Genomic DNA, 18,373 nt, shown 5'->3' with positions numbered 1-18,373 from the left:
CACTGAATGTGTACATTTGGTATGTAACCTCACTGAATGTGTACATTTGGTATGTAACCTCACTGAATGTGTTAATTTGGTTTGTAACCTCACTGAATGTGTACATTTGGTATGTAACCTCACTGAATGTGTACATTTGGTATGTAACCTCACTGAATGTGTTAATTTGGTTTGTAACCTCACTGAATGTGTACATTTGGTATGTAACCTCACTGAATGTGTACATTTGGTATGTAACCTCACTGAATGTGTTAATTTGGTTTGTAACCTCACTGAATGTGTACATTTGGTATGTAACCTCACTGAATGTGTACATTTGGTATGTAACCTCACTGAATGTGTTAATTTGGTATGTAACCTCATTGAATGTGTGCATTTGGTATGTAACCTCACTGAGTGTGTGCATTTGGTATGTAACCTCACTGAATGTGTTAATTTGGTATGTAACCTCACTGAATGTGTACATTTGGTATGTAACCTCACTGAGTGTGTGCATTTGGTATGTAACCTCACTGACTGTGTGCATTTGGTATGTAACCTCACTGACTGTGTGCATTTGGTATGTAACCTCACTGAATGTGTTAATTTGGTATGTAACCTCACTGACTGTGTGCATTTGGTATGTAACCTCACTGAGTGTGTACATTTGGTATGTAACCTCACTGAATGTGTACATTTGGTATGTAACCTCACTGAATGTGTACATTTGGTATGTAACCTCACTGAATGTGTTAATTTGGTATGTAACCTCACTGAATGTGTACATTTGTATGCTTAACTCACTTATCAACCCTGCTCCAAACACCCGATATATCATATGATTTTTCACACTCGAACACCATCAAAGAGACCCCACTCAAATATTGAATCAATCTTTATTTATATTAAATTAAAAATATATTTTTTGACAGATTCATGTAACAAATATGAGGAACAGTACTTCCATGATATCAAGCTTTAGGTATGGTCTAAAGTTCAGTGGAGAGTTGTAGCCAGTGCTGCCAACATTCTGTGGGGAGGCAGGGAGTAGGAGCTAGAGAGGCTGAACCGGGAAAAAGGGAGGGACACTGTGTCTCTGTCAGTGTTTGACGACATTTATAAATAAGCATGCAGTTAAATCAAACATTACATCAAAATAACTTTAGTAGTTTGTCTTCACGTACTGTACAGGCCAGTCAAGTGGGAGGTGCCTCACGATATTGATCTCAATTTCTACATCTTCCAATTCAACCTTGATGTCTTCGAACATGGAAATCATGGAAAATGTTGGCTCAGGGGTGAATGTACATGTGCACACTGGACTGATAAACAAGCAGAAAGATGGACTGGATAGCACACCACTGAAATAGAAAATGGGCTGAGACATATCTTGTCAGGTTGAGTTGGCAACACTGCTCTGAAGTATTTTGAGAGAGGGAGAGAGTGAGAGAGAGAGAGAGAGGGAGAGAGAGAGAGAGAGAGAGAGAGAGAGAGGTAAAAAAAGAAGAATATATAAACCATTGTTAACCCCAACACAGATATTAAATAGAGAACTCACAGAGAGATGCTTCATACAGGTCAACTAGCCAGTTTCACAGGCGAGTACCCAACAAGGGTGTTTTACATTTCAAATCAAAATGTACTACCCAAAGTACACATACCGTACACACAGAAGCTCTGTCATATCTAACGCTGACACCTGATAAACAGACAAGAAGGGAAAAAGAACAGGAAAATAAAAGAACGTGAAACAGAGAGAAGAGTGGGAAAAGGTCAACGCATTCTCCTCCTATGGACACATGTCAGCGGGTCGCCTCGTCTCTGTGCTTTATAAAAATACTATTCACATTTTGTCATGGGACAATAGTGTGTTCAATCTGGAGGAAAGTCCAAACGACTGTACAATTACATTGGTTTGATAGGTATATCAATTTCAACACAAAAAATGTAACCGAAAGAATGCGTCCTCTCTAATACGACAATTTGTGCAATTAAGATGCAATTAAGATTGTGTCAAATTATCAGGATGTATTGAAATATCATCCGAAGATAATACTGAATGAGGTGACGTGTGCTGCGTCTGTAAAAACCCTCATTCATGTTATTAAATACACTTCATCAACACAATAAAATAAACAGAAGTATTTTTGAATATGTTGAAATAGTTTTTAAAAAACAGTGACAGACCAAAACATCGGTCATGATAAATATGACTAAATTAACAGTAGAAGCCAGGATGACTATGAATCCTATACTGAACAGTAAAGATGAATCCTATATTTGACAGTAAAGATGAATCCTATACTGAACAGTAAAGATTAATCCTATATTTGACAGTAAAGATGAATCCTATATTTGACAGTAAAGATGAATCCTATACTGAACAGTAAAGATGAATCCTATACTGAACAGTAAAGATGAATCCTATACTGAACAGTAAAGATGAATCCTATACTGAACAGTAAAGATGAATCCTATACTGAACAGTAAAGATGAATCCTATTCTGAACAGTAAAGATGAATCCTATTCTGAACAGTAAAGATGAATCCTATTCTGAACAGTAAAGATGAATCCTATACTGAACAGTAAAGATCAATCCTATTCTGAACAGTAAAGATGAATCCTATACTGAACAGTAAAGATGAATCCTATTCTGAACAGTAAAGATGAATCCTATTCTGAACAGTAAAGATGAATCCTATACTGAACAGTAAAGATGAATCCTATTCTGAACAGTAAAGATGAATCCTATACTGAACAGTAAAGATGAATCCTATTCTGAACAGTAAAGATTAATCCTATACTGAACAGTAAAGATGAATCCTATTCTGAACAGTAAAGATGAATCCTATACTGAACAGTAAAGATTAATCCTATACTGAACAGTAAAGATTAATCCTATACTGAACAGTAAAGATGAATCCTATACTGAACAGTAAGTGTATGTTTGTGAATTAACTGTATACAGTGGTGTAAGGTATTAAACACTTAAACCTTTTCCATGGTGTGTTTTACCTTAACAACAGAAAGTTACTACAGAATTTGTGCTACTGATTTCTTTCCATCTCCAAACAGCAATAGAAGCTGTCCCTCAAACCATCTTTCCTCGGGACAAAAATGGAAAATACTATTAATTGAACTAACAAATACTCAGGGTAAAGAGCAATAACACTCACATTGAGGTATCATGCATGATGATATAGTATTAGGTACAACAGGCATAGCTAATACAGTTCTACTGCAGTGGTGGAGGATACAGTACTTGTGCTGCTGATTGTGTCATAGAATACTTTCCAACTACATACTGTTTAGGAGAATACTAAGGGGCCAAAACCTTTCCAACTACATACTGTTTAGGAGAATACTAAGGGGCCAAAACCTTTCCAACTACATACTGTTTAGGAGAATACTAAGGGGCCAAAACCTTTCCAACTACATACTGTATAGGAGAATACTAAGGGGCCAAAACCTTTCCAACTACATACTGTATAGGAGAATACTAAGGGGCCAAAACCTTTCCAACTACATACTGTATAGGAGAATACTAAGGGGCCAAAACCTTTCCAACTACATACTGTTTAGGAGAATACTAAGGGGCCAAAACCTTTCCAACTACATACTGTTTAGGAGAATACTAAGGGGCCAAAACCTTTCCAACTACATATTGTATAGGAGAATACCAAGGGGCCAAAACCTTTCCAACTACATACTGTTTAGGAGAATACTAAGGGGCCAAAACCTTTCCAACTACATACTGTTTAGGAGAATACTAAGGGGCCAAAACCTTTCCAACTACATACTGTATAGGAGAATACTAAGGGGCCAAAACCTTTCCAACTACATACTGTTTAGGAGAATACTAAGGGGCCAAAACCTTTCCAACTACATACTGTTTAGGAGAATACTAAGGGGCCAAAACCTTTCCAACTACATACTGTATAGGAGAATACTAAAGGGCCAAAACCTTTCCAACTACATACTGTTTAGGAGAATACTAAGGGGCCAAAACCTTTCCAACTACATACTGTTCAGGAGAATACTAAGGGGCCAAAACCTTTCCAACTACATATTGTATAGGAGAATACCAAGGGGCCAAAACCTTTCCAACTACATTCTGTATAGGAGAATACTAAGGGGCCAAAACCTTTCCAACTACATACTGTATAGGAGAATACTAAGGGGCCAAAACCTTTCCAACTACATACTGTATAGGAGAATACTAAGGGGCCAAAACCTTTCCAACTACATACTGTATAGGAGAATACTAAGGGGCCAAAACCTTTCCAACCAAGTACAGATGTCGTTTTCTGGTAGATAAAGAGACGTGGTGTGGCAGCTATGGTGTCCATATTAGGACTGGCTCAGGGTCAAAACAGGCCCTTCTAATATGAACACGTAAAAAGAGAGACTGGTTTTTCACTGGTTTTGAAAATCATAGAATCTGCAATCTGTCATTTCTGTCCTTGGTGAAAAACAAGTTAAACACAACATGAATACTTCACATTGAAATGAAATGTTAATTCCAGTTTGCGGAACTATTTGGGTCCAAAGGCAGAACAAAATAGTTGTCATCATAACCAGAGGCAGTAGAACGGCAGGAAGCAGACAAATAGCACATACATATGAAGACTTCTCATTCAGTACTTCACCGTGTCCCCAAGTTTCTCTCTGTTCTGTTCCTTCACATATCTCAACCTTGTAGGTGGAAATGTGAAATGCATTTGAAATAATCACGTGGTTGGATTATTACAACTAAGAAAAAACACGTTATTTAAAAAAATATTTTTCACTTCCTGCTCGTTGGATCAATGTGCTCCATATGGACTAAAACAAACACCCACAATGCAGCAGAAACATGTATCAATAACCCTCTTCTCTGCCACAAGGACAGCTGGGATAAGCCTCCTTATGCTGTACGACGAAATATAGACAAAGTAAAGGCAAATCGAGAAGGAAATGAAAAAACGAACATGCATGGCTCCATAACAGCAGTGTAACCAAATGAGTCTGAAACAGAAGTTTACCGGGGGTCCTGGACGTTCCACTAGGCAGCAGAAGCTGTCTGGCAGTATTCTCATAGGTGTTTATGAGGCATCAGTAGTACAGATAACTGTCCTAAGTCACTATTTATTCTAAATGGTCAGTTACACATGACTTGTAATCACTGGTCCTGCCCGAGTGGCGCAGCGGTCTAAGGCACTGTATCTCAGTGCTAAAGGCGTCCCTACAGACCAAGCAGTATCACAACCTGCCATGAATGAGAGTCCCATAGGGAGGCGCAAATTGGACCAGCGTTGTCAGAGTAGGTCGTCATTGTAAATAAGAATTTGTTCTTAACTGACTTGCCTAGTTAAATAAAGGTAAAAAAAATGTTTCCATTTGGCACTAGTCATACCCTTCACATTAAGGTTGGGGTCAGTTCAGAATTGAATTTAGTTAATTAATAAACAGCCATTTTAAGTCATGAATTACATTTTTATTTGCTGATTTGACAACTGATCTTCATGTAGCCCTCGTCTCAGAGTAACGGAGAGACTTGTGGTGAAGTCACACTAGAAGATTCCGTGTCAAATCTCTGGACCTTGACATTTTGGATTCAGAATGAGGAGTTGGTAATCCTATTGCTGTATAGAGGTGAACTGAGAGTTGTCAGGGGGAGAGAGAGAGGAGGCTAGCTGACTGTCAGTGGGCTTAGTTTAACCACTGGTTCTGTGGTTAAACTACTACCTCTATAGAGGACTAGTTCTGTGGTTAAACTGCTACCTCTATAGAGGACTAATTCCGTGGTTAAACTGCTACCTCTATAGAGGACTAATTCTGTGGTTAAACTACTACCTCTATAGAGGACTAGTTCTGTGGTTAAACTGCTACCTCTATAGAGGACTAATTCTGTGGTTAAACTACTACCTCTATAGAGGACTAGTTCTGTGGTTAAACTACTACCTCTATAGAGGACTAGTTCTGTGGTTAAACTGCTACCTCTATAGAGGACTAGTTCTGTGGTTAAACTACTACCTCTATAGAGGACTAGTTCTGTGGTTAAACTACTACCTCTATAGAGGACTAGTTCTGTGGTTAAACTTAAACCACACACCATGACTACCACCCCCCCTCCCAGTGGAGCTCCCTCCCTCCCTCCCTCCCTCCCTCCCTGCCCCTCCCTCCCTCCATGAGAATCTGTCTATATGGAATCTGTCTCTCATCCATTCATCCAGGCCTCCACTAGAAAGGACACCGTCCTCCTCCTCTCTCTGTGTCTCAGCCACCGTAGTGAGTTATAACGGAGACTATTTTTCCTGCTACAGCAGTCCTCCTCATTATCCTCTCATTTGCATTGCAGACCGTTACTACAAACTCTGTGTCCCTGTGTCAGGCCACAATCTGCATAACCTAATTTCCTCGCAGTGATGAATCTCTTCCGAGACATTATTGAGAAAAAATCCTATGTCATTCCATTGAAGCCAGTGATAAAGGAACTTTTACAAAGTTATTTGTTAAGATGCCCACATGGTTTACAGTAGTTTAGACGTGATAAGTTATTTCAAATGAATCTACCCACATGGTTTACAGTAGTTTAGACGTGAAAAGGTTTTTCTAGTTAAGCTGCCCACATGGTTTACAGTAGTTTTAGACGTGATAAGCTCTTTCAAGATAAACCACCCACATGGTTTACAGTAGTTTAAACGTGATAAGCTCTTTCAAGATAAACCACCCACATGGTTTACAGTAGTTTAAACGTGATAAGCTCTTTCAAGATAAACCACCCACATGGTTTACAGTAGTTTAGACGTGATAAGCTCTTTCAAGATAAGCCACCTTACATGGTTTACAGTAGTTTAGACGTGATAAGCTTTTCAAGATAAGCCACCCACATGGTTTACAGTAGTTTAGACGTGATAAGCTTTTCAAGATAAGCCACCCACATGGTTTACAGTAGTTTAGACATGATAAGAGCTTTCAAGTGAACAACGTAACAGTGAACGCCACACCCCCAAAAATTATCCAATGGATGACCTGCGTTGTACATACAGGTAAGTAGTTTATGTTTTTAACACATTATATAAATAATTGTGAAAATTAAATAGAGTAAACCTTAAATAAAACATGTTGAAAATGGTACAAGGCTTGGTCACAACAGAGTTAGTTACCGTAAATACTGTAAGAGGTGAGTAACACTGAAGTGATGGTGATGCAATATCTACAATATGTAGCTCCTTTGTGAGGAACATTTCAACATACAGTAGTGGTTGGTTGTCTTTCCATCTCTCTCTCTCTCCAGTTCATTTTGTCGCAACAACAGTCATGTAAAACACTGTGCTCTGTATAACATCTCTTTTTCGACACACTGCATCTTTTTCGTCTGCGTTCCTCATCGTGGTTCCCTCGTACCGTCCTGAGAGTCCTGACACCATCCCTGTCTGTGTAGAGAACAGTACATATGGTCATACTATCTCCATATTGCGTGGTTCCTCGATGCTTCGTTCACAAATACCACCACCGCTGCCAGTCCAGCTTATATACAGCGTCAGAGGTTAACATGGCCTGGTCTTTACCTAGAGCCGTTTTACTGTTGTTACTGTACCAGTTAGGGGCTAGAGTGGAGATAAGGAGGTGGAGTCTGGTAGTGTGTTGGTTGGTGGCACTCTGAGTAGGGTCTGCAAGCTCCTTCTCTGGAGAACGCTAGCTAGTTAGCTAGTTAGCGCAGTTGATGGCTGGTGGGATGTCGTGGGGAGGGGTTTTGGGGAGGCTCTTGTGACTGTTTGAGGTACTGAGGAACCGGAGAAGGCTGGGTACTGGCTGGTCCAGGAGATGGAGGAAGATGGGTTGGGACCTCACTCCTATACCACTGTGTTCCTCTGTCGGTACGGGGGAGGGGGCAGAACTGTGCCCGGCTTGAGATTGGACGAGAACTCTGATAGGTACTCGGGGTTTTCAGCCACCACCGGCCTGATGCAGCCGTTCCGTTTGTAGAACAACTTGCCATTGGTGGTTCCCGCCTCAAGGGTGCTGCCCGCCTGGTTTGTAACGCTGTTCAATGGCTTGGGTGGCAGGCTGTGCTGCCAGTACTCTGGATTGTCAAAGGTCACCTTGAGCTTCTTGCCTGCCGGTTTGCCTCCCGCCTGGTTCCCCTGTCCCTGCTTCAGTACACTGCCAGGGTGGGTGGTGTGCCCCTGGTAGGCTGGTATAACACTTCTCTGGTCCTCGGGCGCCGACATGGAGATGGGACCTTTCTTGACAGTTGACCTTTCAGGGTGGTAAACCTGGGTGGCAGAGAGCCCACCACCACACTGGATTAGGTGGGACTGGTGTCCCTGAAGGCCCAGGTGGGTCCGTTGTGGTGAGTTGCCAGATAGGGCCGAGTGGCCAGGTTTCACACCAACACTGTGGAGCTTGTGAATGTGGTGACCCGGCACTGGGTGATGGCAGCCTCCCTGCAGCCCAGAAGAGGAGCTCTCTGTCGCTACGACGGGGTAGTAAGGAAGGCCAGTCTGGACGGTGAGTTGGGGAAAGGAGCCAATACTGATAGTCGAGGCTGTACTCTGCGATGGGAGACCACCGTTCTTTCTCAGGACCAGGTCTCCGGGGTTGTGGAAGGTGTTGAGGTAGAGAGGCTCGTTGATGTACTCGTCTTCGCCCCCCTTGGGCTGGCTGTTGGGTGTGCTGTGGTAGGCCGGGTTGTCCAGGGCGTGGACCTCGCCGTTCTTGCGTCGCGCCACGAATGGGTTCTCCTCAATCGGTTTCAGATAGTCTAGAGAGAAAGAGAGAGAGAGAGAGAGAGAGAGAGAGAGAGAGAGAGAGAGAGATAAAGAAGGAGATAAAACAATAAATAGTGTGTGTGAGAGAGAGAGAGAGAGAGAGAGAAAGAAGAGCAAGAGAGAGAAAATGAGAAGAGGGTAGTTCACCAAAGATCACTGAGCAGATCCATATCAAGGTCTAAAGGCCATCTTGCCAACCCTTTCCTTGGCAGTCTCCTCTCCCAGCAACCTGAGGTGAACCAGCAGCTCCAGTTCTGCACTATAATAGTATGGGGTGGAATCTATCTATTTGACACTCCTCCCCCTCCACTTCTCCACTCCTCCACCCCTCCACTTCTCCACTCCTCCACTTCTCCACCCCTCCACTTCTCCACCCCTCCACTTCTCCACCCCTCCACTTCTCCACCCCTCCACTCCTCCACTCCTCCACTCCTCCACTTCACTCCTCCACTCCTCCACTCCTCCACTTCACTCCTCCACTCCTCCACTCATCCACCCCTCCACTTCTCCACCCCTCCACTTCTCCACCCCTCCACTTCTCCACCCCTCCACTTCTCCACTCCTCCACTTCTCCACCCCTCCACTCCTCCACTTCTCCACCCCTCCACTCCTCCACTTCTCCACTTCTCCACTTCTCCACCCCTCCACTTCTCCACTTCTCCACTTCTCCACCCCTCCACTCCTCCACTCCTCCACTTCTCCACCCCTCCACTCCTCCACCCCTCCACTCCTCCACTTCTCCACTCCTCCACTTCTCCACCCCTCCACCTCTACTCCTCCACTTCTCCACTTCTCCACTTCTCCACCCCTCCACCTCCACTCCTCCACTTCTCCACTCCTCCACTTCTCCACCCCTCCACTCCCCCACTCATCCACCCCTCCACTTCTCCACCCCTCCACTCCTCCACTTCTCCACTCCTCCACTTCTCCACTTCTCCACTCCTCCACTTCTCCACCCCTCCACTCCTCCACTTCTCCACCCCTCCACTCCTCCACCCCTCCACTTCTCCACTCCTCCACTTCTCCACCCCTCCACTCCTCCACTTCTCTACCCCTCCACCCCTCCACTCCTCCACTCCTCCACTTCTCCACTCCTCCACCCCTCCACTTCTCCACCCCTCCACTCCCCCACCCCTCCACCCCTCCACTTCTCCACTCCTCCACTTCTCCACTCCTCCACTTCTCCACCCCTCCACTCCCCCACTTCTCTACCCCTCCACCCCTCCACTTCTCCACCCCTCCACTCCCCCACGTCTCCACCCCTCCACTTCTCCACTCCTCCACTTCTCCACCCCTCCACTTCTCCACACCTCCACTCCTCCACCCCTCCACTTCTCCACCCCTCCACTTCTCCACCCCTCCACCCCCACTCCTGCACCCCTCCACTTCTCCACTCCTCCACTTCTACACCCCTCCACTTCTCCATCCCTCTACCCCCCCCCCCACTCCTCCACTTCTCCACTTCTCCACTTCTCCACCCCTCCACTCCCCCACTCCTCCATCCCTCCACTCCCCTACTCCTCCACTTCTCCATCCCTCCACTTCTCCACCCCTCCACTTTTCCACCCCTCCACTTCTCCACTCCTCCACCCCTCCACTCCTCCACCTCTCTACCCTACCACCCCTCCACTCCCCCATTTCGCTACTTCTCCACTCCCCCACTCCTGTACCCCTCCACTCCCCCACTCCTCCACTCCCCCACTCCTCTACCCCTCCCCTCCTCGACTCCTCCCCTCCTCCACCCGTCCACTCCCCTACCCCCCCACTCCTCCACTCCTCCACCCCTCTACTCCTCCACCCCTCCACTCTCCCATTTCTCTACTTCTCCACTCCCCCACTCCTCTAGCCCTCCACTCCCCCACTCCCCCACTCCTCTACCCCTCCACTCCTCTACCCCTCTACTCCTCCACTTCTCCACTCCTCCATTACCCTACTCCACTCCACTCCCCCACGTCTCCACCCCTCCACTTCTCCACTCCTCCACTTCTCCACTTCTCCACACCTCCACTCCTCCACCCCTCCACTTCTCCACCCCTCCACTCCCCCACTCCTGCACCCCTCCACTTCTCCACCCCTCCACTTCTCCACTCCTCCACTTCTACACCCCTCCACTTCTCCATCCCTCTACCCCCCCCCCACTCCTCCACTTCTCCACTTCTCCACTTCTCCACCCCTCCACTCCCCCACTCCTCCATCCCTCCACTCCCCTACTCCTCCACTTCTCCATCCCTCCACTTCTCCACCCCTCCACTTTTCCACCCCTCCACTTCTCCACTCCTCCACCCCTCCACTCCTCCACCTCTCTACCCTACCACCCCTCCACTCCCCCATTTCGCTACTTCTCCACTCCCCCACTCCTGTACCCCTCCACTCCCCACACCTCCACTCCCCCACTCCTCTACCCCTCCACTCCTCGACTCCTCCCCTCCTCCACCCATCCACTCCCCTACCCCCCCACTCCTCCACTCCTCCACCCCTCTACTCCTCCACCCCTCCACTCTCCCATTTCTCTACTTCTCCACTCCCCCACTCCTCTAGCCCTCCACTCCTCCACCCCTCCACTCCCCCACTCCTCCACTTCTCCATCCCTCCACTCCTCCACTCCCCCACTCCTCCACTTCTCCATCCCTCCACTCCTCCACTCCTCCACCTCTCCACCTCTCCACCCCTCTACCCCTCCACTCCTCCACACGTCTACTCCTCTACCCCTCCACTCCTCGACTCCTCCCCTCCTCCACCCGTCCACTCCCCTACCCCCCCACTCCTCCACTCCTCAACCTCTCCACCCCTCCACCCCTCCACTCTCCCATTTCCCTACTTCTCCACTCCCCCACTCCTCTACCCCTCTACTCCTCCACTCCTCCACCCCTTCACTCTCCCATTTCCCTACTCCTCTACCCCTCCACTCCTCTACCCCTCTACTCCTCCACCCCTCCACTCTCCCATTTCCCTACTTCTCCACTCCCCCACTCCTCTACCCCTCTACCCCTCCACTCCTCTACCCCTCTACTCCCCCACTCCTCTACCCCTCTACCCCTCCACTCCTCCACTTCTCCATCCCTCCACTTCTCCATCCCTCCACTCCTCCACCCGTCCACTCCTCCACCTCTCCACCCCTCCACCCCTCCACTCTCCCATTTCCCTACTTCTCCACTCCCCCACTCCTCTACCCCTCTACCCCTCCACTCCTCCACTCCTCCACTCCCCCACTCCTCTACCCCTCCACCCTCCACCCCTCCACTCCTCCACCCCTCCACCCCTCCACCCTCCACCCCTCTACTCCTCCACCCCTCCGCCCCTCCACCCTCCACCCCTCCACTCCTCCACCCCTCCACCCCTCCACCCCTCCACCCTCCACCCTCCACCCCTCCACTCCTCCACCCCTCCACCCCTCCACCCCTCCACCCTCCACCCCTCCACTCCTCCACTCCTCCACCCCTCCACCCCTCCGCCCCTCCACCCCTCCACTCCTCCACCCCTCCACCCCTCCACCCCTCCACTCCTCCACCGTCCACTCCTCCATTCCCTTACTCCACTCTGGTGCTCAACCGCCCCTCCACCCTCCACCCCTCCACTCCTCCACCCCTCCACCCCTCCACCCCTCCACCCTCCACCCCTCCACCCTCCACCCCTCCACTCCTCCACTCCTCCACCCCTCCACCCTCCACCCCTCCACTCCTCCACCCCTCCACTCCTCCACCCCCCCACTCCTCCACCCCTCCACCTCTCCACCCTCCACCCCTCCACTCCTCCACCCCTCCACCCCTCCACTCCTCCACCCCTCCACCCTCCACCCCTCCACCCTCCACCCCTCCACCCCTCCACTCCTCCACCCCTCCACCCCTCCACCCCTCCACCCCTCCACTCCTCCACCCCTCCACTCCTCCACCCCTCCACCCCTCCACCCTCCGCCCCTCCACCCTCCACCCCTCCACCCCTCCACCCCTCCACTCCTCCACCCCTCCACCCCTCCACTCCTCCACCCCTCCGCCCCTCCACCCTCCCACCCCTCCACCCCTCCACCCTCCACCCTCCACCCTCCACTCCTCCACCCCTCCACCCCTCCACCCCTCCACCCTCCACCCCTCCACCCCTCCACCCTCCACCCCTCCACCCCTCCACTCCTCCACCCCTCCACCCTCCACCCCTCCACTCCTCCACCCCTCCACCCTCCACCCCTCCACCCCTCCACTCCTCCACCCCTCCACCCTCTGGTTTAGTTTTATTGCCAGCTTCTCCACAAATCCAAGTTGCATGAGACTGACAGAGTGAAAACAGCCTATGATCAAAGCCAGAAGTAGTAATATCTGAGCTAAAGCTTGTGTTTACAACGCTCAGAGTCAGCGAACAATATAATGGGAATCTAAAGATGTAGAACAATGTAGAATCATACTGTTATGCTAAAAATGACTGGGAGTACAGCAGGCTGTTGTCCAGAGAGGTTAGAGACAGAGGTACAGTGACTATAGTAGTGAATGAAGGTTTTGAAGGAAGTGATGTAGGTCCTTCCATTACAGAGCGAGACACGACATGGCTACAGAAAACTAGGCCATGTTGAACTGGTGTTGAACTGGTGTTGAACTGGTCTTAAACTGGTCTTAAACTGGTGTTGAACTGGTGTTGAACTGGTCTTAAACTGGTCTTAAACTGGTCTTAAACTGGTGTTGAACTGGTGTTGAACTGGTCTTAAACTGGTCTTAAACTGGTGTTGAACTGGTGTTGAACTGGTGTTGAACTGGTGTTGAACTGGTGTTGAACTGTTGAAGTGTTTCGTTTTTCCACCCGACTTCAAAGGAACAAACAAAGCTTGGCTCTTTTCACTGAGCCCTCATAGGAGTAACTGGTTGAAATGACAAGCTGTCTTACGTCTAGTCAGTGTCTCCTAGCTGCAGGCGTCTAGACGTTGACTCTTAGGTCTAGATCTGTCTAGGCTCTAGGCTTGGGTTTCCCGGACACAGATAAGCCTAGCTATTCCAATGGAGATTCTTCATTGTGCATGTTTTTTAGTTCAGGACTAAGCCAGCCCCAGATGGTCTACCTACCTGATGAGGTCTTATCCTTCATGGGGGTCATGTAGCCGTCCTCGTCCGTGTCCCCCCGGGGCCCCACACCCCGGTCCCCCAGGAACACGGTAGGGTCGGCACTGTAGCGCTGCCCGTTGTTGTCCTCTGCCCCGGGCCTTGTCTGGGTCTTCTTCTTGAGCAGCGTGCCGTTGCAGCGCTGGTCCTCCAGGGTGTCCAGGGCTGCCCCCTGCGTGCCTGCAGGATCTGGAGAGGAGACACAAGACGGAGACCCTCCCAATGCCAGGCCCTCCTCAGGGGTCGAGCCTGAACCGTCCCGGTACCCAAACTGGTTCTGGGGAAAGAGGGGAGACAACGTGAGAGGAAAACATTAACTCCAATGTAGGAGGACTAACACTCATTACAAAGCCGCTCTTACAAATCAAGGATGTTTTTCATTTATTTCATGTAATTTATTATTCTCATGGAGATTAACATCTCTGACAAGAGAGGGCCTGTATAGTTACTCTGAAATCATATCTGGACCAGAGTTATGAGAGAAAACGTTGGATTCCATGAACCAACATGTTGTTGCGAATTAAATTTCTCTGCGGCTGTTTTCCAGGGTATAGTTTGGTTCAAAGGTCTCTAAGAAAGAAGGAGGAAAAAAACAGAGTTGATATTTAAACACCTGAACCCTATGAGCAACAACAATAACAACAACAAACATATTACATGACTTATAGGGCAAGTATATTTCCTGATATTCTCCAGGATAGCTCCAAGCTATTAGAGCTGGGCCAGCTTGCCAGAGTTTCTACTAGAGAGCCACCCCCCTGAGCCATCCCCCTGCCCGCAATGTTTTACTGCTAATATTAGTCACCTTCTGGGAAGCCACAAAGGGAGAGAGGGGGGGGGGGGGGGGTCCTGGGGACCGGCCTCTCTTTCACTCCCACCCACTCTTTCCCTCTGTCCTCTCTCCATCACTCCATCGCTCTGCAATCATCTCTTCTCCTCTCCTCCTCTAGCCCAACCTCTCTATTCATCCCTCTCCTCCGTCAAGTTTTTAAAAGGCCCCATTATCCTCTCCTCCGGTGAGGTTCAATCAGAAAAGCAAATTAGTCAGAATTACACTCTATCCCAAATGGCACCCTATTCCCTTTATAGTGCATTACTTCTGACCAGAACTCAAAAGAAGTCCACTGTATAGGCAAGGGGGGCATTTGGGCAACATCCTAGCTAGTCTATTTTATTCACTGTGCCAGCGGAGCCAGTGTTCCAGTTCTTTCACTTTGCAATTTTCTCCCATGACTCCCTGTCCTATTCATAGTCCTAGACTGTTTGACTGCATAATGAAAATGTGTTTCAGTCAGAATATTGACCTTTGACATTTCAGATGTGTGGGTGCCTGTGTCCAGGTCCCCCAGGGCCATGGCATGACCGCCAGCACGAGGGCACACGGGCACACAGTCAATATGAGATGCAGGATCATGGTCGAGGCAGAGCGGCGGCGAGCGGCAGAGTAAATAGCCAAGCCCAGGACTCATTGTCTCTGAGCAAACGGTGGCGGCGCTTTAGTGGAGAGGCTGCTATTTACACATGGAGGCCGGCGTAATGAAAAAGGAGGCCTGGAGAGCGGGTGGATAAAAAGGCCATGGTCGGGCATGACACACTGGGACACAGAGATGGAGAAGAACTGGAGGAGATACACTGGGACAGAGAGAGAGAGAAGAACTGGAGGAGGCAGACTGGGACAGAGAGATGGAGAAGAACTGGAGGAGATACACTGGGACAGAGAGAGAGAGAAGAACTGGAGGAGTTACACTGGGACAGAGAGAGAGAGAAGAACTGGAGGAGGCAGACTGGGACAGAGAGAGAGAGGGAAGAACTGGAGGAGATACACAGGGACAGAGAGAGAGGGAAGAACGGGAGGAGATACACTTGGACAGAGAGAGGGAGAAGAACTGGAGGAGATACACTGGGACAGAGAGAGAGAGAATAAATGGAGGAGATACACTCGGACAGAGAGAGAGAGAAGAACTGGAGGAGGCAGACTGGGACAGAGAGAGAAGAACTGGAGGAGGCAGACTGGGACAGAGAGAGAAGAACTGGAGGAGATACACTGGGACAGAGAGAGGGAGAAGAACTGGAGGAGATACACTGGGACAGAGAGAGAGAGAAGAACTGGAGGAGATACACTGGGACAGAGAGAGAGAGAAGAACTGGAGGAGATACACTGGGACAGAGAGAGAGAGAAGAACTGGAGGAGATACACTGGGACAGAGAGAGAGAGAAGAGCTGGAGGAGATACACGGACAGAGAGAGAGAGAAGAACTGGAGGAGGCAGACTGGAACAGAGAGATAAGAACTGAAGGAGATACACTGGGACAGAGAGAGAGAGAAGAACTGGAGGAGATACACTGGGACAGAGAGAGAGAGAAGAACTGGAGGAGGCAGACTGGGACAGAGAGAGAAGAACTGAAAGGAGATACACTAGGACAGAGAGAGAGAAGAACTGGAGGAGGCAGACTGGGACAGAGAGAGAGAGAAGAACTGGAGGAGATACACTGGGACAGAGAGAGAGAGAAGAACTGGAGGAGGCAGACTGGGACAGAGAGAGAAGAACTGAAGGAGATACACTAGGACAGAGAGAGAGAAGAACTGGAGGAGGCAGACTGGGACAGAGAGAGAGAGAAGAACTGCAGGAGATACACTGGGACAGAGAGAGAGAGAAGAACTGGAGGAGATACACTGGGACAGAGAGAGGGAGAGAAACTGGAGGAGATACACTGGGACAGAGAGAGAGAGAAGAACTGGAGGAGATACACTGGACAGAGAGAGAGAGAAGAACTGGAGGAGATACACTGGGACAGAGAGAGAGAGAAGAACTGGAGCAGGCAGACTGGGACAGAGAGAGGGAGAAGGGCTGTCTAGATGAATGGAAATCAGATGGAAGTGGAGGTAGGGTTTGATACTTTCTGAGGCTGATAGGACATTGAGGAAAACAGAGGAGGAATTACATCACAATTTTGTTGTTGTGGATAGTATGTGTGTGTGGTTGTGTGTTAATTTGAGTGTGTGTGTGTATGTGTGTGTGTGTGTGTGTGTTTCTGCATGTGTGTGTGTGTGTGTGTGGGGGGGGGGGGGTTCTGTGCATATGTGTGTGTGTGTGTGTGTGTGTGTGTGTGTGTGTGTGTGTGTGTGTGTGTGTGTGTGTGTGTGTGTGTGTGTGCGTGCGTGCTTCTACCTACCCTGTTGGAGTCGACGCGGAGCCTGGCTGTGTATGATAGTGGAGGCATGTTAAAGTGATGGGGAACCAGGTACTCCTCAGCATCCATAAAGTCCTCCACATCCTCCTCATCCAACAGGCTCTGGAAGAACTTACTGTCGTTGGGGCTGGGCAGCTTCATACGGTCATCCCCCTGAGTTAAGAAGCACAGATACACAACATCACATTACTGTCTACTGGGTTGTGTTCAACAGAGCACAGCGTAGCGAAATGTTGGGACGGTTGCGCTAACGTATGCTAATGTGATTAGCATGACGTTGTAAGTAACAAGAACATCTCCTAGGACATGTCTTATATGGGCAGAAAGCTGAGATTATTGTTCATCTAAATGCACTGTCCAATTTACAGTAGCTATTACAGTGAAAACACTTCCATGCTGTTGTTTAAGGAGAGTGCACAACAACAAAACCCTTTCATCACGGCAACTGGTTTGATACATTCACCTCTGAAGGTAAATAATGTACTTACATTCAGTAATCTTGCTCTGATTTGTCATCCTGAGGGTCCCAGAGATAAAATGTAGCATAGTTTTGATTGATAAAATCGATTTTTATATTAAAATGTAGGAACTGGGTTGTACAGTTTGAACCCCTGCTGTGTCTGGCCCCACACCCACCCCACTGAGCAGCTTACCGATCGCTGCAGCTGTACACAGTCCATCTGTAAATAGCGCCTCCAATCTACCTCATCCCCATATTGTTTGTATTTACTTTTTTGCTCTTTTGTACACCAGTATTTCTACTTGCACATCATCATCTTCACATCTATCACTCCAGTGTTAATTTGCTAAATTGTAATTACTTTGCTACTATGGCCTATTTATTGCCTTACCGCTCACGTCATTTGCACACACTGTATATAGGCTTTTCTATGTTGTTATTGACTGTACGTTTGTTTATTCCATGTGTAACTGTGTTGTTGTTTGTGTCGCACTGCTTTGCTTTATCCTGAACTTGTTCTCAACTGGCCATCTGGTTAAATAAAGGTGATATAAAAAATGAAAATAAATTAAAGAGAGTCTAATTTTCCATCATATATGACTTTCCTGGGAGTGTGTAAACTTTATTTTTTTATTACCATATCATTTTTGTATGTTCTCTATAGTTATGTACTTGAAAATGTATCAATTGACCAATTCGGCACATTTGGCCAGACTCGATATGACATTTTGTAATGTATTGTAATGCGTCATTGGATCAGTCTGAAACTTTGCAGGTACACTGCTGCCATCTAGTGGCCAAAATGTAAATTGCGCCTAAACTGCAATATTATATTATGGCCTTTCTCTTGCATTTCGAAGATGATAAAAAAAATAAAAAATCGTTATTATATTTTCCCAGATTATATT

General features: G+C 47.9%; 1 protein-coding gene across 1 annotated transcript in view; it reads right to left on the bottom strand.

Moving 5' to 3' along the window:
* Positions 1–7,005: 7,005 nt before the first annotated feature.
* LOC110510737 (receptor tyrosine-protein kinase erbB-4) overlaps positions 7,006–18,373 on the bottom strand; it is a 458,893-nt gene continuing 447,525 nt past the window's right edge. The window contains exons 24-26 of the mRNA XM_090209472.1: positions 16,988–17,158; positions 13,779–14,091; positions 7,006–8,729 (exon numbers count right to left, since the gene is read on the bottom strand). Coding sequence (XP_090065598.1) covers positions 7,819–8,729; positions 13,779–14,091; positions 16,988–17,158 — 1,395 coding nt within the window. The 3' untranslated portion in view covers positions 7,006–7,818. The remainder of the gene's footprint in view (positions 8,730–13,778; positions 14,092–16,987; positions 17,159–18,373) is intronic.

Source organism: Oncorhynchus mykiss, chromosome 18 (assembly GCF_057628025.1).
Source record: "Oncorhynchus mykiss isolate SJ-2025 chromosome 18, ASM5762802v1, whole genome shotgun sequence".
Lineage (NCBI taxonomy): Eukaryota > Metazoa > Chordata > Actinopteri > Salmoniformes > Salmonidae > Oncorhynchus > Oncorhynchus mykiss.
Note: the sequence above shows the minus strand (reverse complement) of the source record. Positions and strands in the feature narration are given on the sequence as shown.